The 26,204-nt window shown below is 57.2% G+C and overlaps 10 protein-coding genes across 10 annotated transcripts; 6 read left to right on the top strand and 4 right to left on the bottom strand.

Moving 5' to 3' along the window:
• Nucleotides 1–423: 423 nt before the first annotated feature.
• Nucleotides 424–1,367, top strand: J4E90_002421 (uncharacterized protein; the record flags this gene model as incomplete). The annotated part of the gene is made up of 3 exons (XM_051432001.1): nt 424–678; nt 724–1,284; nt 1,335–1,367. The coding sequence occupies 3 exons, from the start codon at nt 424–426 to the stop codon at nt 1,365–1,367; spliced, it is 849 nt and encodes a 282-aa protein (XP_051293423.1).
• A 759-nt stretch (nt 1,368–2,126) lies between these two features.
• On the top strand, nt 2,127–3,674 carry J4E90_002420 (uncharacterized protein; the record flags this gene model as incomplete). Its single annotated transcript, XM_051432000.1, has 1 exon — nt 2,127–3,674. The coding sequence occupies one exon, from the start codon at nt 2,127–2,129 to the stop codon at nt 3,672–3,674; it is 1,548 nt and encodes a 515-aa protein (XP_051293422.1).
• Nucleotides 3,675–4,049: 375 nt separating this feature from the next.
• On the bottom strand, nt 4,050–5,765 carry J4E90_002419 (uncharacterized protein; the record flags this gene model as incomplete). Its single annotated transcript, XM_051431999.1, has 1 exon — nt 4,050–5,765. One exon carries the CDS (start codon nt 5,763–5,765, stop codon nt 4,050–4,052), a length of 1,716 nt encoding a protein of 571 aa, XP_051293421.1.
• Nucleotides 5,766–5,914: 149 nt separating this feature from the next.
• On the bottom strand, nt 5,915–8,965 carry J4E90_002418 (uncharacterized protein; the record flags this gene model as incomplete). The annotated part of the gene is made up of 5 exons (XM_051431998.1): nt 5,915–6,762; nt 6,824–7,612; nt 8,274–8,645; nt 8,706–8,805; nt 8,891–8,965. The coding sequence occupies 5 exons, from the start codon at nt 8,963–8,965 to the stop codon at nt 5,915–5,917; spliced, it is 2,184 nt and encodes a 727-aa protein (XP_051293420.1).
• Nucleotides 8,966–9,418: 453 nt separating this feature from the next.
• J4E90_002417 (uncharacterized protein) lies at nt 9,419–12,133 on the bottom strand (the record flags this gene model as incomplete). Its single annotated transcript, XM_051431997.1, has 1 exon — nt 9,419–12,133. The coding sequence occupies one exon, from the start codon at nt 12,131–12,133 to the stop codon at nt 9,419–9,421; it is 2,715 nt and encodes a 904-aa protein (XP_051293419.1).
• Nucleotides 12,134–12,304: 171 nt separating this feature from the next.
• Nucleotides 12,305–14,269, top strand: J4E90_002416 (uncharacterized protein; the record flags this gene model as incomplete). The annotated part of the gene is made up of 3 exons (XM_051431996.1): nt 12,305–12,340; nt 12,391–12,801; nt 12,824–14,269. 3 exons carry the CDS (start codon nt 12,305–12,307, stop codon nt 14,267–14,269), a joined length of 1,893 nt encoding a protein of 630 aa, XP_051293418.1.
• Nucleotides 14,270–15,417: 1,148 nt separating this feature from the next.
• J4E90_002415 (uncharacterized protein) lies at nt 15,418–18,289 on the top strand (the record flags this gene model as incomplete). Its single annotated transcript, XM_051431995.1, has 2 exons — nt 15,418–16,231; nt 16,287–18,289. The coding sequence occupies 2 exons, from the start codon at nt 15,418–15,420 to the stop codon at nt 18,287–18,289; spliced, it is 2,817 nt and encodes a 938-aa protein (XP_051293417.1).
• Nucleotides 18,290–18,942: 653 nt separating this feature from the next.
• Nucleotides 18,943–21,689, top strand: J4E90_002414 (uncharacterized protein; the record flags this gene model as incomplete). The annotated part of the gene is made up of 3 exons (XM_051431994.1): nt 18,943–18,969; nt 19,685–20,637; nt 20,684–21,689. The coding sequence occupies 3 exons, from the start codon at nt 18,943–18,945 to the stop codon at nt 21,687–21,689; spliced, it is 1,986 nt and encodes a 661-aa protein (XP_051293416.1).
• A 572-nt stretch (nt 21,690–22,261) lies between these two features.
• Nucleotides 22,262–23,908, bottom strand: J4E90_002413 (uncharacterized protein; the record flags this gene model as incomplete). Its single annotated transcript, XM_051431993.1, has 1 exon — nt 22,262–23,908. The coding sequence occupies one exon, from the start codon at nt 23,906–23,908 to the stop codon at nt 22,262–22,264; it is 1,647 nt and encodes a 548-aa protein (XP_051293415.1).
• A 284-nt stretch (nt 23,909–24,192) lies between these two features.
• Nucleotides 24,193–25,926, top strand: CCT2 (T-complex protein 1 subunit beta; the record flags this gene model as incomplete). Its single annotated transcript, XM_051431992.1, has 4 exons — nt 24,193–24,195; nt 24,248–24,396; nt 24,445–25,819; nt 25,867–25,926. The coding sequence occupies 4 exons, from the start codon at nt 24,193–24,195 to the stop codon at nt 25,924–25,926; spliced, it is 1,587 nt and encodes a 528-aa protein (XP_051293414.1).
• Nucleotides 25,927–26,204: the final 278 nt, after the last annotated feature.

Below are 26,204 nucleotides of genomic sequence, written 5' to 3'. Positions count from 1 at the left end.
GAACCGCCCCACATGAGCGTCGCGTATCCGCATGGCATAGTGCGAACTCGCCTCAACCGGTGCCAAGGGCGCTTTGACGCGTACACGGGAGTGTGGCATGGAAAAGGCAGGATACGGCGTCACACCTACATTGGCATCCCACCCTCAATAATGGGGTTTTGCAGGAAAAGCAATTTGCGCGATGTCAATTGCTAATGTGCTAACATAAGGAGTGACATCTAGACGCCTCCACGGAGGCAGATTGGGTGCTAAAGCAGTCGAATGGACTAAGCGCCACTCATACATGTTCCTGCATGTATTTCGTCATTACTGATCACAGCCCCGCACTAGACCGGACGCGTTGAGGGGCAACTGTGGTAGCTCGGACGCGTCGAGCTTACGACTGTCCGCACAATTTCAGATTGCCATTGAACAACAGCAACAATGGGCAGCTTTGATCAAAGCAAAGCATATGCAGCGCAAGAGGAGGAGGGTGCGTTTTTCGACGATGGGCGCGAAATCGAGCTCCTGCACTTCGTCTATTCACATCCCAACATCGAGAAGATACGAGGATCACCAGAACATGTTCTGGCAGCCATTGACGAGTATGGACGCACAAAGAAGTATCTCATGAATGTGGGAGAGGACAAGGGCCGCATTGTCACGGACTTGATCGCGGAAGTAAAGCCAAAAACCATGGTATGAATGTCCCTGCACTCGAATTACATCCCTAACAGCACGTAGGTCGAGCTCGGCGGCTACGTAGGCTATTCATGCATTCTTTTCGCAGATGCTGTACGAAAAGCAGGCGGCGAGCGATACTTCAGCTTCGAGCGCGATCCCGCCTTTGCGGCTGTCATCATGTCTTTGGTCGACCTTGCAGGCCTCACCGACCTTGTAAAGGTAATTGTGGGCTCAAGCGACGAAGGCATTGCGCGGCTGGCAGCATCGGGCCAACTGAAGCAAGTCGATCTTATGTTCCTGGACCACTACAAGCCTGCCTACACAACAGACCTGAAGCTCTGCGAGGAGCTTGGCCTGGTCACAAAAGGCTCCGTGCTGGCAGCAGACAATGTCATCAAGCCCGGAAATCCGCCGTACTTGAAGTATGTCAGGTCGAGCGTTGAGGAGAAGGTCAAGGAGGCTGGAGAGGGTGGTCAGACAAACCTCAGCGGCATTGCTGAGACGAACGTCAAGATGTACGAGAAGAGATACGGCAAGGCCAAGTTCAGCGAGAGCAAAGGCAACCCGAATCTCAAGTACGAGAGCAAGCTGGTAAACAGCTACGAGCCAACGGGCGTACCTGTGAGTTGGAGCGCCGGCCGTCTCTCACGCGCATTTACTGACGAGCACAGGACGGCATCGAAATCACACGATGCGTTGGCTAGAAGAAGGCATCATAACTTGGTACATGACGCGTTGTAATCTTATGAATCGCGAGTTTCAGTGCTGGTGGGTCCTGAGCGCCTCGGCGCGGCGACGGTACCCGGCTGCTACCAGCTACAGGTGCCAGCAATGCCTCAATGCTTGCAAAAACAAACGGCATAAACAGATGAATCTATAGTTTCATAAATTCTGCGAAGCATCTCTGCGAGGCCGACATTGACAGACTGTGGTGATGTTGTGACCACGGCATGACACGTCGCGGTCGAGGAAATAACCATGAGCCCTGCATCCGCCGCCCAAACCCCTCAACCCCCATCCGCCGATCGCGGCCAGATCGCAAACAGGATCTACTACGACCAGATCGCAGACAGGATGGAGTCTAGGGTTCCACAATGTCGTACATGAGTGAAGTAACGATGACGTCTAGACTAGCGAGCAAAGCCAGCCTTCTCAGGCCAACAGCTTTGTCTGGGCGAACGTAGCCGCACGCACATCAATCACCTCGCCTATGCATGAACGCATTGCGTGACTACGAGCCGTCCGTCTGCACCGCTAATTTCTACTTACTTGCAGCCCGCATTGCAGTGCAGCGCAGCTTGCAGGCTTTTGCGAGGGCATAGTTGAGACCTCTCTCGGTCCTTTTTTTTGATAAGGTAACGCCGTTGGTGGTGTGTTGGGAAACGTCTGAACGGTGAAGACTGTGCGAGAACAAGTGCCGAGGTCACGAGCACCTCTCTTCCATCAACAGCAACGGCGAAGACATGGCAGAGGGAAAGAAGGATGCCGTGGTGCCGTTTTACTATAGCCATGTGTGGAAGAATGTGCTTCTACTGGCTCTGAGCGCTGTTTGCGCGCCTGTGTCGGCAGCGCTGGTGTTGCTTGGTCTTGCAGTGTCGCGACTCCATGGGCAGCACAACGCAACCTTTTCGACCGAGGATAAGCAGCATGTGGCGGCGGCACGAAGACGGAAAACTATCCTCGTCACTGGAGTGTCCATGACCAAAGGTCTGACGATTGCGCGCAATCTGTCGCAGCATACACCGCATCGCATCGTTGGCGCCGACATCTCTTCTTTATCGCCAGGTCGCTTCTCCAGCGCTATTGCGAAGTACTACTGTCTGGACACACCGAGTGGCGACGATGCAGAGCCATACATTGACTCCATTCTCTCGATCATCCAACGCGAGAAAGTGGACCTATGGATCAGTTGCTCCAGCGTTGTCGCAGCCGTAGAAGATGGTCAAGTCGTCCGCCTAGCAGAGAAGCAAGCAAGAGAACAAGGCCGCCATTTCGAAGCCATCCAGTTCCGGGAAGACGTTGTCGAAAAGTTCCATGAAAAGGACAAGTTCATCGACTACATCGAGTCGCTTGGTCTCCCAATCCCGGAATCGCACCGCTGCACCAACCCACATGAAGCGCTCGATGTGCTCATGGGTGAGCTGCACAGAACGCCAACGAAATCAGGAAGAACGATACCAAGAAGACAGTTCATCATGAAACCCATCGGTGTGGACGACAAGGCCAGGAACAACATGATGACGCTGCTGCCATTCAATACCCCAGACGCCACAGCCCAATACATCCACTCGCTCAACATCTCCAAAGAGAACCCGTTCCAGCTCCAGCAATTCATCAAAGGAAGCGAATACTGTACGCACGCCCTCGTCATCCGTGGAAAAGTAAAAGCCTTCACCAGCTGTCCCAGCCTAGAACTCCTCATGCACTACGAGCCGCTGCCTGCCTCGTCGCCCCTCAGCAAGAAGATGCTTGGCTTTACCGAGCGCGTATGCAAGGACGGCGGCGAAAGCTTCACCGGCCACCTAAGCTTCGACTTCCTAGTCGAGAACGACGATAAAGGCGCAGCCGCCAAGTTCTACCCTATTGAATCCAATCCACGCGCCCACACGGCCGTCGTGCTCTTTGAGCAAACTCCCGAAATGGCAGAAGCTTACCTCTCCATTTTCAACAGCCCTAACCCCTTGTCATCGAAACACAAGATTGGTCCTGTTTTCCCTCGCTCCCCGACATACAGCTATTACTGGATCGGCCATGACTTGGTGTCTTTTGTTGTCCTGCCGCTTCTTGATTTACTTTTCGGCGTCGCGACCTTCCAGGCTGCTTTCAATGACTTGGCGACATTTTGGAGTCATGTTGTCGGTTGGAAGGATGGGACGTATTTGTTCGAAGACCCTCTGCCCTTTTTCGTTTTGTATCATATCTATTGGCCTGCGAAGTTTCTAGAGGCGTTGAGGACAGGGAAGGCGTGGAGTCGGATTAACGTTAGTACTACGAAGATGTTCGAGGGATGAGTATGGCGTGATGTGGGTCAGACTGTAAAAGAAACCGGGCTGATGGGGAGTTACTAAAAGCGTAACGGCCGTTAGAAATGTGTTTATAGACCGTTTGTGAAAAGAATTTGTGCCATTGTCTGGACGTCCTAGCTGGCATCACATCGCACTGCTATGCTATGCTTACTCAAAAGTACGAATTTACGCGACCGCAACTCGTTTTTTGTGGATCCCTCTTTACCAAGCACTCTCCTTCCCCCTCAGTCCAAACTCACATCACTCTCCGTCTCCCAAACCCTGCCAATTTCCATATCCCTAACGCTCGACCAGACTCTTTCCAACTCTGCAGAGGTGGAGGTACGAAGTCAGTATATGTCTCAAATGCACTTCATACCGTCAAAACTTACCGGCCGAATCCCTCCTGACCTTCTTCCTCAGCTCCGCAACGGCAATCGCCATTCGTCGTTGCAGACGAGTCTGCTGGCCATGTAGGGCACGAGCCATAGCGCATCGCGTGTAGCAGTGAAAGGCGATGCAATGCTTCCTAGCGGTACCAGAGAGACGGTGGAATGAGCCCTTTCGCGGCGGGATTAGCGCTAGAAGCTTGGTGTTCCTAGACGATGACGAAGGAAAGATGGCCGTGATACGGGATTTGCGAGACGTAGTGCTGGAATATGTGATGCGGTGGTATATCCCTTTTGGCTTGTTCCTGGTCGCCGTAGCTAATGAAACGCACCCTATAGATCTTGTGCCGCTGTGTTTGTTGTCATCGTTGATGGGTGCTGCGAGTGAGATTGCGGCAGCAGTGCCCATGACCTGACTGATTTGCGCGCCCAAGGAATGGCGCTGGTCTGCTTCGGGCGCAATGGAAGTGGGGATGTGTTCGTCCGCAGCGACTTCTACACATGCGCCGTTCCAACCGCCTGAGTTGAGCAAGTGAACTGGGCGGTTCGCGGAGTCAACGCCCGCTTCGAATTTGCGCCTGATGTCATTTCTCTTGTCCTCGAAGCGTGACAGGGCCTCCATATCCTGGGTATCGATAGCGACATCAAGGACTTCTAGACTATCAGGCTCGTCTGACCAGTTTTTCGTGTCGCACTGTGTATGCTTTTGTCCCAAGACCTGAGACCCCAGCGTATACGTCCCACCATCTTCTGAGTCTCGATCTGCCTCGAACGTGCGCTTGGTGCCGTTGACGATGCTCAGCGGAGGCGCAAGGCCATCTAAAGCATCGGAAACCTCAGTCACCACTTCGTCTTCGGATTCTGCCTGTGGAACGCTCTCTTCGACACCAGAAGCCTCTTTCTCAGCTTCTTCAGCAGCATACGAAGCCTTGAGACTCTCCCAATCCCCCTTGACCCGTAACTTGGCGCGCCTCAACTCCACATCGCCCTTGGCAAGGGTCAAGTCATGCATCATCTCAGCGACACGTCGAATCTGCCTCAACGGTACGACTTTGGCTGAGAGCTGCTGTCCAGCACCCTCTTTAGCTTCGGCCTCTTCTTCTTTCTTAGTCTTGGGCTCAATTCGAAGATCGCGGAAGAGATCTGTTATCAGTTGGAAATTGTGGGGCTCGGGATTTGCATTGATGTCTTCAGCCCGGGAGCGCCGTACATCGTCGCTCATGAGAACTTCCTCGCGAAGGCGTAGAACGAGGCCGAAGGCGCGACGATAGAAGGAGAGGAAGTCAAAGTTACTGTGTACTTCGTTCTCCTGCAGTTCTGACCTCATGGTACCTAGCAGGTTGGCGTGTGTCTCGTCCTGCTTGTCGAAATCGGGTTTGCGTACCCTGGCCTTGTCCTTGCCTTTTCGCCTTGGCTTCGAGGGCGTGATCTTGGTTGCTAGATCGGCAAACGTGTCTCGCAAGTCCTCTGAGATCCGCCTAGCCTGTTTACAGTCATCGTCTGATGCGCCTCCAACAGCCTCTTTCCGTCGGTAGAGATGGTTGAAGACTGCATGACGCCTCAGCCAACGGTTATTGTCCGGGTTCGGGCCATAGTAATCGGAAATCTTAGCCTCCAATGGCAAATCACTCCGTAAACCGCGTTTCACACCAACTTGTTTCGGCACCCGAGGGAGGTACCTGGAAGTGTGGCGGAAGTCCGTGGCCATAGCGCGGCTACTGGTGCTACCCGAGAGGAGATAGCGATTGAGGAAGTCGTTAGGGTGGGTTGGTGGATCGCCGTGAAACAAAGCTCTTGACCTAAGCGTTGAGCACAGAATCAGTGCGTGTCTCACATGTAGTTCATACGCTGAAAATCTTACCCATGCATCTTGATCAGATAGTCGAGGTCTGGCCACTGGATGTTCAGACCGCCAATTTGGCAGGCGGCGTTGTAGAGGTGAGCGAGGCCATTGATGAACCACTGTATCTTGGCAATGGTAGTATGGTGGTAGATCTGGTTGTAGTGCCACATTGAAAGTCCCGCGAGCGTCGAATGAACGGTGATGAAGACGCTAGCAGCCATCGGCACTTCTCGCGAATTCAGAACATCTTGCAGCCAGTCCAACAGCCTGTCTAGAGGCTTCAACAGGAGGGTACTGAACTTGATCTCTTCTTTGCACATGTAGTCAGGCTTTGTTCCCTTGGCCCACATGCGGTCTTCGTAGTCGACATGACAACGGATACATCTGGCGATGTCTAAGCCGTGCTCGGTGAGGTCGCGTAGCATCCGACGACAGTCGTCGCGCACTGCCTCTTGGATGTCGAGAACAATGGCAAGGCCGAAGGGTAGGTAGTCTTGTGATGTACTCTGATGCAACAGCATCTCTGCGGTAAAGTGATCCCACTTTGGAAGCTTGAGGTTGCCCTTGCGAATAACGTCGAAGAACCTCAAGAATATCATGAGAGGGTGCTCCTGGATGTCGTTGCCAATACTGTCCTTCATCGGGCGCTTATTCGTGACGTAGCTCTTGATCAAGACGGCAGCATCATCCAGACAAAACAGGTGACGCAGTGCCTTTTCAGTGAGCGGTGTTGCTGCGTTCTGTGCTCCAGTGTTGGGAGCTGCTTTGATCTTATCGAAAAGCTGACGGATGAGTATGGCCAGGTCTCCTGGTAGCAAATCGAGCTCCTCCATCAGTGCCTTGACGTTCTGGTGCAAATGATCTAAACGCAGGTGTACAAAGTCAGTGTCTACTTCACATGCAATTTGTACAGAGACACTTACCCTGGGCGAGGTCGGTCACTAGCGCTGCGGTCATCGCATTGACATGGCCCTCACGGTAAGCGACCCACACCTCGTAGATGACATCCCGTATGCGGTTGAACTTGTAGAGGAAGCAGAGTACAAGAAAGTCACGGCGCAACTGTTCTTCCTCTGCAGTCAGCAGATTCTCCTCTGGTATCGGCGCCTTCGTCTTCGTCTTGGAAGTCAGAGGCTGCTGCTGCTGGCTGCCATCATCCATGTCAACCTGGTCCCGCTTCCGCATCTTCTTAAGTAAATCGTCCTGTTCGTCTTGGCTTTTGTTGGACTCGGCGGGAAACTGGATGAAGACAAGGGTAGGCGTGTCAGTCTTGCCGTTTCGAGCCTTATTGATACCGGGGACAAGATCCTTCAGCACCGCCATGAGCGCTTCTAAGCTGCCATTGAAGTATTCATGACCCAGGTCCGCCGTGTTATTGTGTTTGTGATATTGCGTTACCTCCTTCCTTGACCGGATAGCGTCTCCCAGGTCGTCGATACCACTGGTGTCCGCGAGCGGAATGCTCGTAGCGGCTATGGCGTTGACGAGCTGCTCCTGTTTCTGTAGCGGTATTCTGTAGCCCTTCTTGTTCTTTTTCTTCTTAGCCTGGTCTGCAACCACATTTGCAATCTCCACGCCACGTTGGAAGGCTGTCTGGAGCAACCACGCTTGGAATTGGTCGGTGTAGGTCTTGTAACGCTTGACCGTCTCGGGGAGTTCATTTTGTCGGTAGTAATCCATTTCTTTAGTAGACTGGATCTGCAGCCGAGGAACTGAATACAGGCGACAGTAAAGACGGGGAGGAGGACTGATGGCGGCAGATAAAGCTTGGGGGGCAGACTTGCAAGTGCACCAGAGGAAAAATCACATGGAGACCTGTGCTTTCTGACATAGGATGAATGACGAGTAGAGGACGAAACTTCAACGACAACTCGCGCTCAAGCGGAGGACTCACACTCGTACATTGCGCAGGGCCAAGCCAGGAAGGCGTAATTATGGCCCACTGAGATTTCGTTGCTGTGTCAACCCTGATGTTACCAGGTGGTGGCCTAGAGATAGCAAGTTCAGCAGTCTAAAGTGAAAGGAGCGCGAATACCCAATACCATAGCCCCTGTCAGCTCTGAAATTGTCACGAGCATCTCGTTACAGCTAGCATAGTCAATGGGAGACAGTAGCTGTGCTCGGCTGGAATTCGTCGTGGAATACATAATCCGGGACTGTATGCGTGGTCGTGTCGGCCGATGGTAAACCTTTTCTTACAGCAATGAGCGCCATTCCTTACTAGACGGCCTCTCCAGACCCAAATGGTCACATAGCTGACCCATGTGATCGACGCCCCAGTACCCCTCAGTCTCTCCTCTCGCGTTGGTAGCTGTCGCACATGGTCAACAAACACTTTCCAATTATCCGACAGAGCACCAATTCTGCGCTTACCGACAAACCATGGCAGCCCAAAGGCGCCGTCTTCAAACGCCTTGGTAGTGTTTCCGCCCAGAGCCTGCTTCACCTCATCGGTCTTCGTCCTCGCGATCACCTTTTGCGCCTCTTCGTCACTGCCCAAAACAGTCCCAAGGATAGCCTGCAGATTCTCCGGCTTAGTCGGGTCGTTCCAGTGCGCCCAGAAATTTTCGTAGCAGAGCTCTATTGCGCGTTCAAGTTTTTGTGGGTGAGAGAGCGAGAGAGATACCAGGGCGCGCTGAATGGGCAATGTGCTGACAGGGAAGCCAGGCGGAGCATCTTGCAGGATAGGCACGTTGAACTGTTTCGACAAGCGCTGGCGCTCCGTATTGATCCACTTGTCTTTGTCTGTATGATGTTAGAGGTCAGGGTAGACAGTGGCAAGTCTGAGAATAAAACTTGACATACTCTTGATCTTCAGCGGCGGTGTGTTCCCACAGACCTTCATCAAACCCCCAAGCAGGATCGGCACATATTGCACCTCGACCTGTTTGAAGGCATTTGAATTCTGCACAAACGCTTCGATTAGTACCGCATTACACCTCTACGTCTCAAACGTGCTTCAACCTATACCACCACCCAGACAAACTCACCTTGAGGACGTGGAAAGCAATGTAGGCAAACGGGCTCACAATGTCCACGTAGAATGTAATCTTCGGCTGAGACATGACCGGCTTTCTTTAGAGAGCGAGTCTGTGGGAGCTGTTGTGGGGATAAGACAGGGGGTGCGACTTTGTTCCTGGCACCATGCCCTATGTATGTAGGTGCTGGGTGAGGAGTCGGGACCGGTGATCTCATAGCCGGTCAGAATAACCGAGGCACAGACGGCGATCCATCTATTCGCAGGCCGTCATCTACTTACACCGATTTGGCAGCTCCAAGAGATGCTGGTCACTGTCAAAGAATATGCAAGATCCGAGGAGCTGTTGCTTTACGCCGAATATTCCCTGCGGCTGAGGGCTGGAGGATGCGCTGGCGACCATCATCTTCGGTGTCACGCAAAGCAAGTGCAACAGCCGCACACGTAGTTCGATAATGACAAACTTTGGTATCTACCCTGCGCCTATAACACAGCTACTCGCCTTGAACTCATCACTGAACAGGATCTCCTCGGAGTGCCTTCAATCAACCATTACAATGTCTCTCTCCAGCTGCGATGTGCCATTCGTAATGGCCTTTACCTCCCCAGCTACTTCATCCATTTCCTTTAGAGTAAAGTCCAGCAAGTAGCTCTCGTCTACCAACTCCTCTACCCGCTTGTAGTGTCTCTCAGAGTACACCTTGATAGCATCCAGCACGTCCTTCAAACTGCCCTTCGCCCCTACTTTCCCCTGCGGCCTCAGACTGGCTAGCCGAGAAGCAGGGTAGGACTTGACCACAGTCCATAGGATTTTTTGAGCGATCGGCGCGGTGCGGACGTTGCTGTTCCAGTCACGGAGGCGGATGAGCAGTTTGTACAGCTGCTCGTCTGCCAAAGAGGCGAGTACTTCGTCAACGGTATGGAGACCTGAAAGGCTGTCTGCATCTGGGTGCTCAGTCTCTACTACCGACTTGAAGAGGGAGAAGAGGCGGGCTGGCTGGTCCATTTGGAGGGCGAGTACGATGGCTTCGCGGTAGTTGCCGGCATACGTGTAGTTTTGTAGTTTCTGATCGAGTTCGACGCGTTCTGTCTCTGCAGTCGTCGCAGCTTCCAGCGTGGAGCTTGTTGTATCCTCCCAGAACGTGATGACACTGTCTCCACCACCAGAAACCAAGGCGCCTGTTGTTGGATGTGCGGCGAGCGCCCAGACACGGTCGGTGTGGTTATCGAGTGTGGTCATGGCCTCGCCCGAGAGTGAGTCCCAAATCTTGACAAGCCCATCACCAGCTGCAGAGGCTACTTGCGGACCGCGCTTGTCTCGTGCATCGACGGGCCGGTAGGGCAACCACGACAGCTTCAAAACACTGTTGGAGTGGCCTTCCAGGGTGAGCAAACAGCTGTAGTCTGCTAGGCTCCATATCTTGACGGTTTTGTCGCCGCTGCCTGTTGCGATCAGGCCCTTGTTTCCCGAGTTTGGCGCCTGCGACGCCTTGGGTGCGAACTTGACCGACCATACGCCGCGTTTGTGGCCCCGAAGGACACCGATGGCCTCTCCCTCTGCGGCGGAATAAATCTTGACGGTGCGATCCTGCGATGCGGATGCGAAGAGACTGCCAGAGGGGTCGATGTCGATGGCGTTGATGTCTCTGTCGTGTGCTTTGCGGGTGTATTTGGCTCGCAGTTTGCCCTTCATCTCTTTGGTAGTATCCCACCGCTTGACGGTCCTGTCTTGCGATCCGGTCACGACGTATGCGGGAGGATGCGAGAGGGGGTCGGTAAAGGCGGCTGACGATTCCTGAGGTATTGTATGCGGCAATGCAATCGCGCCGAGCGACTCGGCGTGGCCAGTGAGGACTGCGGCGCAAGTGTAGGATTCGTTCGCGGGATCGATTCGCCATAACCGTGCCGTATTGTCTTTGGCACCTGTAGCAAGCCAGTGGCCTGACCAGTCTACGTCCAGACAGATGACGATGTCCTCATGTCCTTTGAGCAAGCCGACATCCGCACCGAAATATCTGCCCTGGGTTGCATCGTCTCCGTCAGACTCGTTCAACGTGATGATGCGGATGTCTTCCGAGTTGGTGTTGAGCGCCAGTAGCGACTTGTCTCTGCCAACGTAGGCAATGTCGATGACCTCGTCGTGCGTTCCCGAGACGCGGCGGAATATGGGGAGCGGGTCGATGGTGTCCTGCACGCCGAGCGACTCGGCTGGTCTGAGGGTGTAGAAGTTGAGCACTTGGTCGGCATGGACCGAGACCAAGTAGGGTAACGAAGGATAGTAGAGAATGTTGACAATCTCGTCCGTCTCGGTTCCAGGCGCTTGCTCTCGGGTGAGCTCTCTGCCGCTGGACGCGGACCAGAGGCGCAGTCGGCCGTTCTCTCCACCCGAATACAGCGTGTTGCCGTCGGGGAGGAAGCCTGCGCTCTCGATGCCTTCGAGAGCAGCAATGGTGCGCTGCGCCTTCCACGTGTGCGAGTCCCAGACAATCAGCGTCTTGTCTCGGCTGGCAGACACGAGGGCCTTTTCGTGCGGCGAGTACTGTAGCGAGCGCACGACGGAGACGTGCGAGTCGAGCACGGCGGCGCTCTTGCGCTTGTGCAGGTCCCAGATGCGTATCCGGCCGTCTTCGGCACCAGAGGCCAGGCGGAACTGCATCTGGCTCTCGCCCTGGGCGTGCTCCAGCTCGGCAGCTTCTGGGCGCGACTTCCTCTTCCTCTTCCTGTTGTTGTCGGGGGCGTCTGGGCGCTCCGCCACCTCTACCTCGAAGAAGTGCAGCGCCGAGACGACGCCGCCGTGGCCGTGGAAAGCGTGCGTCGTGTAGCCGCCGACAATGTCCCAGATCTTGACGACGCCGTCTGCGCCTCCGGTTGCAACCAGCGTGCCGCTGCGGTCTGTGGCCAGGGTGACTACGGGCGATGTGTGGGGCCGCAGTGTGCGCAGAAGCTCGAGCTCGATGGTGTCGTCGTCCGTGGCCGGGGGGTGGAGGGCGAAGAAGCGCATCGACAGCGACCGCGAGCAGACGACGAGGTGGGATGCAGCTGGCGTCAGCACCAGGGCCGTGATGGCCTCGCCGTCGCCGTCGACCCTTGCCAGCTCCTGGCCGTTGGTGAGGTCGGACAGAAGGACATCCTCGCCCAAGCTGGCGGCCAAGACGCGCCCGTCTTCGCTGAGGGCCAGGCTGCCGCCCGCGTAGATGGGCTGCAGGGTGCGAGCGACGCTGTACGTGGTCTTGACGGCAGCTCGTTGCGCCGACATGATGGGCCGTGTGGTGCAGAGGCAGAGGCAGAGGCAGCGGCAGCGGGAAGCGTGTGCTGGGCGAGCTGAGGGCGCAGGAAAAAAGTTTATCGATAAGGCGGCCCTACCGCGCGCTGACGTCTGGCGGCGCGTCTCCCGCACACCCACCGTGCCACCACCACCACCACCACCATGGGCCGCCAAGCCTACCTGGACAAGATGGCCTTTGTACGGACCCCGCCAGCGCCGCGCGCACATGCTGGCTAACACGGTGCTAGGGGCGCTCGGCCTTTGCGCCCACGCAGGCCGCATCGCAGTCGGCCGCGTACGTCCAGCTCGAGTCGGCGCAGGCTGACGTCCCGCCGCGCTACCACGAAGCGACCGCCAACAGCTACGTCCAGCTCTACGACGAGCGCGGCAGCCCCATCAACCCGCGCTCCCACCAGTACGGCAAGAAGCTGCGAGGCGCCCAGAACGATGTGCTGGCCTCGGTCGGCGTCGTCGAGCGGCGACACGCCCCGGCGGGAGCCTTCCCGCGCGCCAGCCACGACCGCCTCGAGCTGCTGGAAGCCGAGGACACCGTTGGGAATGCCATTGCACTGGCGACCACGCTCACCGAGAACCTGTGCACCTGGTGGATAGGCACTCTCAGGGAGAGGATTCTGGCACGTTCCTGCCGCCGCCCGCTCGTGGATCCACTAACCGGCGCAGACGTTCCACTATCCCCATGCCCTCACCTTTGTCCAAATCGCGGCCGCTGAGCGTGCCCTCTCTGGCGCCCCCATTGTCTATGCCGGCTTTGCCGCGCGCGTGTTTGCGACCATGCACATCCAAGCCATTGTCTACAGCACCTTTGTCTATCAGCCTGTCGAGCGCTTGCTCTATGCCACACGCGCAACCGCAAGGACACGCAACTTCTTCCGCCACGCCAGGAGAGCCCTCAAGTCTAGCCTTCGCCTGGGCCTCGAGATGCTGTGCTATCCCTTCTTCTACCACGCTGCGTTGCAACGCCTTGGACTAGTGCCCGCCCGCCCACTGCTGCCAGCCTGGCGGTCCCTCAATCCTCTCTCAGACTCGTCGCCTCTGCTGCCTTTCTCTGCGCACTGCAAGGCGTCTGAGTCCATGGCGGACTGCATCGGTGCAATCTTGACCTCGCCCGCCATCCTCCTGTGTGCTGAGCACTCCATCGAGCGCTGGGTCTACGCCTGCGTCTACGAAGCTGTCGAGACGGCCATGATCCGTCCTGACGAGCCCGACATTCCCAGCCGGGACGCCAGTGGAAAAGACCGGGCCTTGGCTGTTCTCGGGCTGCGACGGGAGTCACCGCCCCTGATTCGGGACGCCGTTCACAGCCTGCTCGCATTGCTTGGGTGGGCCCGACCGGTGTCCCCTCTGAGCGCACAAAGAAAGCGGGCAATGGAGCTTGCACCCGCAATCGCCTCGAGCGAGATCCAGACGCTACAAGTTGGTGGCACTCAGGTTACCGGCGCTACCCCACTCAATCTCCCCGTCCTGCACTCGACAGATCACCCTTCCGCAGAGCCGCTCGATGCAGATGTCATTGCCGTTCCGATCGATGCATTTGAGGACCTGGTGCGATCTACCACCCCGCCAGGGTCGCCGACACAATCGGAGCAGAACGAGAACGGTCCCCGGATACGCATAACGTCGAGGGAAGGAATCGTAGAGATGGAAGTCCGTCTCCCGCCTAGGATACTTTCCACGCACACGCAAGTCGCAGAAGGCTCGGATCCGTTGCAAGACGACGCAGCTGCCGGGTCAAGGAACCGAGCCCGCTCAATGGACGGTCATGGTTACCACCGCGTCACGCAACTCTCGTGTGAGCCGGCGCAGATGATCAGTGCAATGGTCAGAGCCCAGCTTGTCGGCCTTGTCATGCTCCCATTGAGGATGGCCACTTTGCGAGCGATTGCCTCACATTTTGTAGCCAGGCAAGAAGGGCATGCAGGGTCGTACCGCATTGTGGGTGGGTTGGGTCTCGGTGAGGGTGTGGGCTGGCGGAACATTGGCACCCAGCTCTCACGCGTAGCGCTCTGTGGTGCACTGGAGCTGACTATCGATCTTGGCCTGTGGGGATTGCAATATCTGGCCATTACAAAATTCGGGCAGAGTGTCTTCGGATGGGGTGCGCTTTGAGCGTATCACTCGCTTGGCAGACGGCACCATGGCCAGTGACATGCTCGGCAGTACCCGATGCAGTGGCCTTGGAGTGGCACCTCTGGCGGTTGTGTTGTTTCACGAGTAAGGAGACTCGAGTGCCGGCATGGACAATGCTCCGAAGGGGAGCAGTGGATAACAAGGTCCCCGCGATACCGGTGGGTTGGTCCCTGGTTGGTCACCATGCTGGAGCATGCTTGATCACGAGGCCATTCAAGCGAGGCTTCCCGACGCCGGCGGGTCATTGGTGTTTGTTGGGCCGGCAGTCGTTGGTAGGAGTAGTGGTGGCTCGGAAGGCAAACGCGGCAGCACGTGCAATGTGGCGCGCTCCCGCAGCACCAGCGCGTTAGTCTCTGGCTGGAGAGGACGCGGCGACATTGGGGTTTGGTGCAGTGAGGCGGAGACTGCGGATGGTTCTGTATGTAGACGGGCGGATCAGCAGGGATCGCCATCAGGTCTTTGTATAGCGTCACAGAAACGTCGCTACCAGAGGCGCTGCGAGATGCCGACAGAACAGCATGCGCACAGAGAGTAGAGGCAGCCGGGCCAGGGTCTGCAGATGGCAGCTGCTGTGGGTGCCGACATTAGTGAACCCCTTTTCCCAGGTACACAGGGCCCTGCGTCTTTGGTGCGTTCGCGCGAACAGCCACGCCGCCCGCCCGTTCTGCTTGTACTGGCACGGCGCTTTCATCGGTCGGTCGTTCCTTCGTCGGGCCCCTGCACCAGCACCTGCACCTGCCCCGAGTCCCAGGGGATCCTGCCATCCATCTCATCACCGCTCCTTTTTCCCCACCACGCCAACACACTGCCGGCCGACCTCACTCTGAGCGACGCTGAGAGACGCTGCCCCCTCGGACGCGCCCACGACGTCCCCGCCTCGACTGCGACGACCCGTCTCCGCTGCACTGCCTTTGCGCTTGCTTCCCGCGCCCAGGGCCCTGCCTGTCCGCGACGCACTCGTCCCCGCCTACCTTGCGAGGCCCCGTCGCGTTGCTGGAGGGCCACGCCGGACATGTGCACAGCGGCATAGGCCACCTGCAAAAACAAAGCCTGTCGGGCCCACGACTGCAGCGCCAGCACCTCTGCCGCCCGCCGCAGCACTCGTACAGACGCGCCACCCCATCACCATGTCCGCCAACTCGCTGCCTCGCCCGTCGCGGCCCTCGATCGCTCCGCCCACCGGTCCCTTGCCCTCGCTGCCCGTCCCCAAGTCGCGGAGCTCCCACGTCGGTCCGACGACGCGCAGCTCGCTGCTCCCCGGCGCCGCCAGCACACGCGCTGTGTCGTCGTCGTCGCTGCCCTACCGCCCGACGTCGAAGCATCTGACGTCTCCCTCGGTGCCCTCGTTCCCGCCCGACGCTGGCGCTGCCGGCTCGCTGCCCGTGGGCAAGTCGCTGCGCAAGACGGTCAGCATCGGCTCCTTTCCCCAGCCGCCCAGGCACGGCGGACGCTCCAATCCCACCAGTCCGCTTTCCACCAGCTCCACGCCCGGCGGAGACACGGTCGACCGGAGGCTGTCCTCGATATCCAAGGGCCCAGCGCCCGCCCGGAGCAACAGTCTGAAGAAGCCGCGGAGCTCCAACATGGGCGGCGCGCGAGGCCTGCTCCCCAAGTCGCCCCTGTCGCCCCCGAGCCTGCTCAACGGCAGCGCCGACTCCGTCACCGTCGAGACGGCCCATCTCAGCCTCCCCTCGCCGCCCCAGAGCCGCACCTCTTCGCCGCAGGGCTCCTACGCCACCAGCGCAACCACATTCGAAGACGGGGACGACGGACGCGCCGACGCCAAGGCACACAAGGACGGCAAAGGCAATGTCATTGTCAGCGTCCGCGTCCGCCCCGATGCCGGCGCCAAGGAACCCAAACACGATGTCGAGTGGCAAGTCAACAACAAGCAGGCCCTGATCGCCTACAAGGGCAAGGAGGGCGGAGACTACATTTACGGTATGCTTGCACACGGCGAGGCTCGCTGCACCGGAGCTAATTTGGCCTGACCTAGACAACGTATTCGATACCCAAGACAACAACGCGCGCGTGTACGATGCTGCAGCCAAGCGACTCGTCCGGAGGGTCATGGAGGGGTATCACGGCACCGTCTTTGCCTATGGCATGACGGGAACCGGCAAGACCTTCTCCATGCAAGGAACTGCGACGAACCCCGGCGTCATACCCCTGGCCATCACCGACATATTCTCCTACATCCGGGAGACGCCCCAGCGGGAGTTCCTCCTGAGGGTCAGCTACATCGAGATCTACAATGAGAAGATTATCGATCTGCTGGCGGGGCCCGTCGTGGGCATCAACGGCCAGACCGGGCCCGTGGAAGAGATCAAGCTGCGCGAGGACAGCAAGCGTGGCGTCTATGCGTCGCCGCTCAAGGAAGAGATTGTGCAGAGCCCGACCCAGCTCCTGAGGGTCATCGCCCGGGGTGACAATTCGCGAAAGGTGGCGGGTACGCAGTTCAACGCGCGCAGTTCCCGGAGTCACGCTGTCGTCCAGATCGTCGTCGAGAGCAGGGAACGCGCTCCTGGCCCTGCAATGAACGGCGACAAGCGCTCAGCCATTGTCCCGGGCGGCGTCCGTGTTTCGACGCTCAGTCTGATCGATCTGGCTGGCTCTGAAAAGGCGGCGGACAACAAGGAGCGGAGGACAGAGGGCTCCCACATCAACAAGAGCCTGCTCACCTTGGGCACAGTCATTGGCCGCTTGGCTTCGGACAAGGACAAGTCGGAAAAGGACAAAGGAAAGGGCGACAAGCACCTGCCGTACCGAGACAGCAAGCTCACCCGACTTCTCCAGCCCGCCCTGTCCGGAAACTCGCTCGTCAGCATCCTCTGCACTATCCAGATCGGAGCCAGTGGGAGTCCCGCTGCTGTCAACAGCCACACGGGCGAGACGCTGAACACGCTCAAGTTCGCTTCTCGAGCCAAGAACAACATCGTCAGCCACGCCAAGAAGGCCGACGAGTCCATGGGCGCTGCTGGGGATGCCGGCAGCCGAGCACTTCTGGATCGCTACCGCCTGGAGATTGAGGATCTGAAAAAGCAGCTGGCAGAAGGCAAGAACAAGGAGCCCAAGGAAGAAGAAGACGACGAGCTGAAAAAGGACAAAGAGGAAGAGAAGGCGCGCGAGTTGGAAGACAAGCAGCGCCATGAGGAGCAGATGCTTGAAATGCAGCTCGCCCGGACTGCCCTGAAGGAGCGGATTGAGCATCTGAACAGGCTGATCTTGAGCTCCAAATCGCTCGGCGTGAACAACGGTCGGTCCTTCTCGTCAATGAGCTTCCAGCGCGGTTCCGTCATGAGCAATCACCACCACGACATGCGCCCCAGCTCCATACGCTCCTCGGCAAGCCACGCCACCCTCGAAGTCCCAGGCAAAAGACAGAGCACGCCACATCTCCACATGGACGGCTCCGAGGAAGACGACTCGGTCGGGGAGAACGGAGACGGCATTGCGAGTCAGACCGTGCAGATCCAAGCCCTGCAGGCTGACCTTGCGGATAAGAACCGTTACATCGCGACCCTTGAGAAGCGCCTTTTGCATGCCCGGCGCTCCAGCCATTCTCGAGTTTCCATGTCCTTGTCGCACAAACTCACAAACAGCGAGGAGGGCGGCATGATTGCGGCGCTTGCCGAGAGAGACAACGAGATAGTCAACTTGCGAGCGCAGCTGGAAGACAAGGAGCGCATGATTGGCGCCCTCACGTCGGCTCGCAAGAAGAACGACAACGCACACGAGATGGGCAGCGAGTCGCCCGGCAGCCGGCGTACTTCGGGCTACCAACGCAGCGGCAGCGACGGCAGTGGAGTCAGTCTTCTGCCCAAGGGTCCCACATCGCCCGCGCTCAGCGTGAAAGCGCCATTCCTGCCTCCACCAGCTTCCAATGGCTCAACCAAGAACATCGAGGAGATGACGCGTATGCTCGACGAGATGATAACCGGCCGCGTCGAGAAGACTGCAAGGCGAAGCAGTCTCAGGCCCGTCACCGAGGGACCATGATTTTGCCCAGGCGAACCGATGAATCAGCTCGATCGAGATGAAACGAAGTACGGTAATGAGGATGAGATGAGATGAGATGAGATGAGATGTCGGCACGAGCGGCGCGGGGCACAGTACTTGCAACTTTTCTTCTCATTCAGCAACATCCTCAACTGCGAGGAACACATTAGCGACAGGCGTTTATTGGCAACGGAGTAATCATGGCCCAGGAATGGACTGGAAAATCGGATGTAGCGTACGGGACACGTACGCATGCTATGCAGGGGCGGCTTTCTGCTTGTTTACTCATTGCGATGCGCCCCGGAGGATTGTACACTACTACTTTTCTTTCTTCATCTTCCTGTGCCGAGGGACTTTCGATCTGATACCCCCTTTACATAGCTTTCGCGCATCTTTCTTGCCTGCAATACGATATGGAGCCATGGAGAGTAGCTTCCACACCCTCTCGATGGAAAGTGTGCTTTGCATTCAGACCCCGTGCCGTCTTACCAGCTGCATCTCACAGGAGCCCGAGTACTGACGTGCTGTGCCTCCGATCCCGAGCTCCCGAGATCGTCTTACTTGCATGCGCATGACAGACTTCCTTTAATACACCTCACACCATCTGACTACACACTGTCTATTTCAAACTCGCAGTAAACGAACCAGTCAACATGCCCAAGTCCCAGGCCGCTACTGGTGTAAGCGACCAGTGGTGTCACTGTCATGTGGTTTTGGCTACTCGACCCTAGCATCGAAGGCGTTTGGCGCCGGAGACGGGTCGTCCTAACAAGCACCAGTGCGTCAACAACGTTGCACTAAAAGGCCATTCTGAAACAACGACGTGGCCCGCGCACATGCGACAAATCGAGCCACCCTCCTGCGCCTTCCGCATTTACACTGCAACCTTCCTGGATCCAGCAAGTGCCATCTCCCGCAATCTTACCTTTGATCCTATCTTGGTGTCTGCCGCGCATCTTGAATCGTCGCTTCGGTGCCCTTGGATCGCTTGCTGACCCTTCTCCTGCTAAGGACTCGGACGCTCCTGGATGGAGATCATTTCGTTGCGGGATCCTGCTCGGACGTCGGATTGTTTCTGGTTGTGAAACTCGACCTGCGCCAGGAGGGGCCTTCGTCCAGACACCTTAGGTTGCCACCCTTTTGAATGCCTTCTTGAACGGCTTCTTGAACGTCTGCTTCTCCCTCTCCGTTGATTCGCATCTTGAGGAAACGAAGAGACCGAGTTACATTCTTGTAGTTTTTTACCCCTACCGGCTTGTTTGCTTTGTTTGATAGGCGGTGCCTACGTCCCCTCTTTTGACTACTCACATCTTTACTTGCTTGTTGGAGCGTTCGCTGCAGGGTCAGTGACGTCTACCGACTGCATATACTAGCATTACAGCTTCGTCATCACAGTGGTACCATACACTGCAGGAGGCCGCCCGACTTGGCCGATATCTTACACCGTCCTCTGAATCCAGCAGGTCTACGGCAACCGACATGCTCAACCAGGCTGCGAAGAAGCTGTCCAAGATGCATGTTAGACGGAATCCGAATCTGTCCATACAGTCGACAGCTCACTACTCACAACTAAGCCCCCCGCCCCAGTCTGCCACCTCGAGTGCGTTCCTCTCTCCCACGGTCCCTTCGAGACGTGGTCTGCTTGCGAGATCCCCGCCGCCGAGTCCAAGCCTTCCGAGCCTGCTACCGAAACATGGCAAGAAGACGACCCAGCCGAGTCATTCAAGATTGGTAAAGCGGATACTCATAGGGTGCTGTGGAGTAGCATTTCTACTGTGGATTGTGCTGAGGCAGATATACGCACACTCACAAGGAGCGGCTGCTTACGAGGATGGCAACGAGGAAGAATGGGAGATGGTTGGTGGCAGTCAGTTGCCCCACGAGCCAGTTGCTCTCGCCCTCCAGGATGCGAAGGGAAAGATGAGGTGGACCGTGTCGATACCGTCCGACTATGAGTTCCCGCTCCGACCGGCACAGTACCGCGACATCTGCCACCAGTCCATGGAAGTCTCAAAGGGTCTGAGGCAGGAGGCGCATGCTTCGTCCGGGTTCGCGAAGAGGATGCTGAACTATTACCAGCAGGATCAGTATTACATCGACGTCCAAGAAGCGGAACAACAAGGCTTGTTGCCACCATCCAAGGCTGCAGGAAGGCCAAAGGGCTTTGTGGAAGACGAGGCTATCAAGGATGGCATCTCTACAGCGGGACTCAAGGTCTGTGACAGGACCTTGACCTATGCTATGGAGACGGAGGATGCAGGCTTTGGCAACACGCTGATGCGCATGTGGATGTCGTACGGTCTGGCCAAAGCTGAGAAGCGCGCCTTCTTCATCGATGACACGCGTTGGTATGTTCGTTCGTGTACCGCTGCTACTCGACACTGACACTCCCAGGCCCTATGGCAAATACTCGTCTTACTTCCAGCCTCCGCCCTCTGCGAACTGCCTCCCGCCTCCTCCATCCCACATCGTACCATGCCCGCACACCGCCCGCCACATCGTCGTCAGTGGGGCGACGCTCAAGTCCACATTCGGCCACTCTTTCACAGACGAGTGGGAAGACGCAACAAAGATGCGCGTCCAACGGCAGTCAAAGATCTTCGGCCTGGCTAGGACTGGCTACGAAGCACTCTTCAGACTTCGCTCAGACGACGAGACCTACGTCCTGCAACGGGCACTAGAAATGTACGGCGAAGTCAAGAGCGAAGGCGGCCTCAGCATCGCCATGCACGTCCGACACGGCGACAAGCACCCCATGGAATACCAATACCAGAAAGACTACATCCCACTAGCGCGCTACGTGGACACAGCGCGCGACCTCTACATTGACATGGTAGAGGGCGGTCTCAAGAAGAAAGCCCAGCGCAGCCTGCTCTCCTCCCCCTTTTCCTCCTCCACCGACCCTCTCGTCCCCCGCCACACAACTTCCAAGATGATACTAGCCTCGGACGACCCACTGGTCTACGACTCTCCCGAACTAGGTCCCAACAGCATCCGAGCCCAAGACCGCATCGTGCTCGCCACCAAAGCCGCTCTCGAAGCCGCACAATCGCAGCCCAAGAAGAACACGTGGATCGACGAGATTACGGGCTGGGAAGGCGGATTCTACCGCGACGTCTTCTTCTCTCTGGGCCAGCCCGTGGGCAACGCGGAGGACATGAAGAAGGTCAACGACGAAAGCGTCGATGTGCCTGATGGCGCTATGAAACTGCGCGAACTGGTTGGGCGCGCTTATTTGCTGGATTTGAGCGTACTGGGCAAGGCGGACACAGTGGTATGCACGGTCAGTAGTACGAGCTGTAGGCTGTTGGCTATCATGATGGGGTGGAAGAGTGCGATTGTGGAGGAGAAGTGGCGGAATATTGATGGCACGTTTGAGTGGAAGGGGATTATGTGGTAGAGGGTGTGCCTTTTTGGGGTACTTAGGTGGAGGCATGGATGTAGGAGGGTGGGTTAGCGCCGGAGCCATGTGGAGGAATGAATAGCAACAGCCGAAAATTGCCTTCTCCCTCCATCTTGTTTATTTCTGCTATTGAGCTTGAAATGTGAGGTGAGCATTCGTAATCCTTGCTAGAGACAGCACCTGGCAACGTCACATGTGTGGGCTGATGTATTACCAAGTGTTAATTAAGCTGCCCAGCTCTTCACCTGTTGTCTTCTTATCGAGCCAGTGCGAAGCAAGTCGCCAGGTCTGACTCGAAACCGCCCTCTTCTACATGTGAACTATTGGAGAGTGAGAGTGAGCCAGGAAGCGGAATCACTCGAATCGAAGCGAAGTTAGGAAAGACATCAGGCGGTATTGAGAGCATTATACGAGAGACACAATGGAGAGCAATAGCGGTTGGGGGGATGATAATAAAGGACATCCAAGCAAGCACCTCGATTGCCTTTGGTATATTCCCAAGCACCCGGCAGACATCAAATCAAACACCCCACCGGAAACTACTCATACAAAGCTCTACTTCTTCCTTGCTACCTTGCCTTTGGTTTCTGCCCTCTTCTCCTCTCCCAGACCATTAGGTATGCTTCCTTGGTAAACAGCGTCTCACCCCTCTCCTTCTCGACGTACAAATCTTGAATGCCGTACCACTCCTCTCTCGCTCGGTCTTTGACCTGCACTCTCCACACCTTGCTCTCTTGCTCACCCTCGACACTGTCGTCCTTCTTCTTGACAGCCTCATGGGTGATGTTGGCTACGAGATCATACCAGATGGGCTCGCCGGGTGGGTATTCTTTGGGGTTCGGCTCGACGTAGGGCGACATGTCGAGGGAGTGAACGGGAAAGGTGACGATAGTTGGGTTGCGCTCCGAGACGAACTTGTTCTTGGAGAAGCGCTTGATGTTGAAGAGGAGGTACGGCGGTAAGGGGTGGAGGAGGCGGTAGCGAACCCGGTTCTTGGACTTTTCTTGCGGCGTGACACCGTTGTATTTTGAGAGGATGTTGACGAGGGGGACTTGCGGGATGATGTTCTTCTCGAGTGCGTCCTGGAAGAGAGGGGCTGCGGGCAGGTCGAGGGTTAGCACGAGGAAACGCGATATCTCGGTCTGCACGGCTGCATCTTCAAAACGGAGACGGTCGCCGGCATCTGCACGGGCGGTGATCTCTTGCTGCTCGATCTTCAGCGTGCCTTGGAATACTTTCTGGATTATGCTGCTGTTGGGTTTTGTTCGCGAGCCGCCAACGGCCAGATGGAGGTTGTTGAGAAACCACGAGAGGAAGTCGACGGGGTCAGACTGATCGGAGAGCGTGTACCGTTTTGAGGACCGCAACGCAATCTCTTGGAGCAGTTCGTGGGGCGAGACGTGAGTCTTGAACGCCCGCGGGTTCCAGATCTTGCGGACAAGCGTGCTGAAGCGCTGCGCGAGCTGCGGCCGACTCGACAGGTCTTCCAACATGAAATAATTCCGCAAGGGGACCACGTGGGAGAGAGCTTGCACGACAACGTTGAAGTAGTCGTTCGCTTTGATGTTGTTCATGCCGACGAAGCCAGGTATATACTCTCGATTTGAGAGGTCCCACGACACTTTGGGCTCCCTGTCCAGCTTCGCGACCTCGTCCTTGGTCATGCGCGGATCCACGACGAATTTGATGTCATCCAACGACTTGGACGTGACTTCGTAGCCTTCGGGGAGCACGTAGACCTTCTTCGTCTCCATGTTGACGTATACGTGGTGTCCCTCTTCCAGAGCATGGAAGTAAGCTTGTGACTTTGGGCCGCGACCTTGGTAGTATTTGCCGCATACGAGGCAGGCGTAGACGTTGATGTTGGACAGAGTGACGGAGCACAGCTTCTCAAAGTCGAAGTCGAGGACTTTGCGATTGATCGTGTCCAGGTACAGGTCGGTGTATCCAGCCTCTGGGGCGGTCTGGCGTCTCGGCGCAGCGACGGCGGGCTCGTTGTCGTCTTCGTCCAGCTCCGCATGCTCCTCCTGGTGTGCGCCTGCGACGGCTACTTGCCCCCGGTCGCGCTGGCGCGGAGACATGGGGCGGCCGTTGCTGGTCGCGCCATTGGCCTGGGGGCTTTCCATGTCTTCATCCTCGACCCTGGCGCGCTTTGGTGCCGGAGACGGCGCGTCGTAGACTTGTTCGAGAGGCTCCAGCGCGGGTCGCTTGGACATTGTGCGCGGCGGAAAGAGGTGCGGTGCGTCGAGAGGCGGGAGAGCGTGCGCCTACAGCATCAGGCTTACGGCAGAGTCCGGTGCGGTGGTGAAGCATCAGAAGTCGTAGGCATCCAGACGGTCACGGGCTCCGGTGGAACCATTGGCCGGGGAAGCTCCGCAGACACCGCAAACACAGCTCCAACGCGGGCAGGCCGAGAAAAAAGTCGCGTTCAGACACCACCCACCACCCACCGCACGCCCTCCCGAATTCCCCTCCTTGCCTGTTTACGAGTGCGTGCAAGATGGTATGCCGCCCGCCGCACGCGAAGAGGCGCAACAGTACTGACGCCCGTACAGTCCAACCCCACCCAGATCTTTGCGGAGGACGTCACCGAGGAGAAGGGCGAGAATGCGCGTCTCTCGGCCTTTGTAGGCGCCATCGCCGTCGGCGACCTGGTCAAGAGCACACTGGGCCCCAAGGGCATGGACAAGATATTACAGTCGGCGTACGTGACCCCGCGCCGTGCATAGTGTGCTGCAACTAATGTGTGCAGTTCTACCGGCGAGATCATGGTCACCAACGACGGCGCGACTATCCTCAAAGCGATTGCCCTCGACAACGCCGCCGCCAAGGTCTTGGTCAACATCTCAAAGGTCCAGGATGACGAGGTCGGCGACGGCACCACATCAGTCACGGTCCTTGCCGCCGAGCTGCTGCGAGAGGCCGAGAAGCTGGTCGACCAGAAGATCCACCCCCAGACCATCATCGAGGGCTACAGGATAGCGAGCTCTGCGGCCCTCAAGGCGCTAGAGAAGATTGCCGTAGACCACAGCAGCGACGAGCAGGCTTTCAGGAAAGACCTCGAGGCCATCGCCCGGACGACCCTCAGCTCAAAGGTGCTCTCGCAGGACCGACAGCAGTTTGCCAAACTCGCCGTCGACGCCGTCCTCAAGCTCGGAGGCTCGACCGACCTCACGCACATCCAGATCATCAAGAAGGCTGGCGGAAAGCTCAAGGACTCGTACCTGGACGAGGGTTTCATCCTGGACAAGAAGTTCGGTGTGAACCAACCCAAGCGCATAGAAAACGCAAAGATTCTGGTTGCCAACACAGCCATGGACACAGACAAGATCAAGATCTTCGGTGCACGCGTCAAGGTCGACTCGACCGGCAAGCTCGCGGAGCTGGAGAAGGCCGAGCGCGAGAAGATGAAGGCCAAGGTCGAGCGCATCAAGGCACACGGCATCAACTGCTTCGTCAACCGGCAGCTCATCTACAACTGGCCAGAGCAGCTCTTTGCGGACGCCGGCATCTGCTCCATCGAGCATGCCGACTTTGACGGCATCGAGCGCCTGGCACTGGTCACGGGCGGAGAAATCACATCGACATTCGACCACCCGGAGAACGTCAAGCTCGGCCACTGCGATCTGGTCGAAGAGGTCATCATCGGAGAGGATGTCTTGATCAGATTCTCGGGCATCAACGCTGGACGGGCATGCACCATTGTCCTCCGAGGCGCAACCGAGCAACTTCTGGACGAGGCTGAGCGGTCGCTACACGATGCCCTTGCCGTTCTGTCGCAAACAATCAAGGAGCCCAGGACAACGCTCGGTGGTGGCTGTGCCGAGATGAACATGGCCAAGGCGGTGGCGGAGGCTGCACAAAACGTGGCTGGCAAGAAGGCCATTGCCGTCGAGTCTTTCTCCAAGGCACTCCAACAACTGCCCACGATCCTGGCCGACAATGCCGGTTTCGACTCAAGCGACCTCGTTACACGCCTCCGGAAAGCCGTCTACTCGGGCTTGACTAGCTCGGGCCTGGATCTGTTGTCTCCTGGAGGTGGCATCACGGACATGAGGGAGCTGGGCGTCATCGAGAGCTACAAGCTGAAGCGCGCGGTGGTGTCGTCGGCGTCGGAGGCTGCCGAGGTGAGTTTGCCCATTGTTTGATCTGGGACTCGACTAACATGATCTAGCTGCTGCTGCGCGTAGACAACATTATCCGAAGCGCGCCGCGGAGACGTGAGCGCATGTAGGCATGGGACGAGCAAGCGTGATGCCGTGAAGGGGTCGACACTAGATAGGTGTATACTACGGAAGTCATGAATGCAGTCAGACAAGCTGGCTAAGGACCATTTTTCTTTGCGTCATGCTCCATGTCGGACTTGATGCGCGTCGGCGGTTGCTGGCAAATGACGAGTGAAGTAATCAGGCCATGTCGCGAGGTGTCTCTACGGACTCGCGGGCATGCTCAGCCCTCGCAGCATGTCTTGTTCAGTTTCATGTCGTGGGCAGGGGCACAAGGGTGCCAAGG

The sequence above is a fragment of the Alternaria incomplexa genome (genome assembly GCF_024043165.1).
Source record: "Alternaria incomplexa strain BMP 0042 chromosome Unknown scaffold_3, whole genome shotgun sequence".
Lineage (NCBI taxonomy): Eukaryota > Fungi > Ascomycota > Dothideomycetes > Pleosporales > Pleosporaceae > Alternaria > Alternaria incomplexa.
Note: the sequence above shows the minus strand (reverse complement) of the source record. Positions and strands in the feature narration are given on the sequence as shown.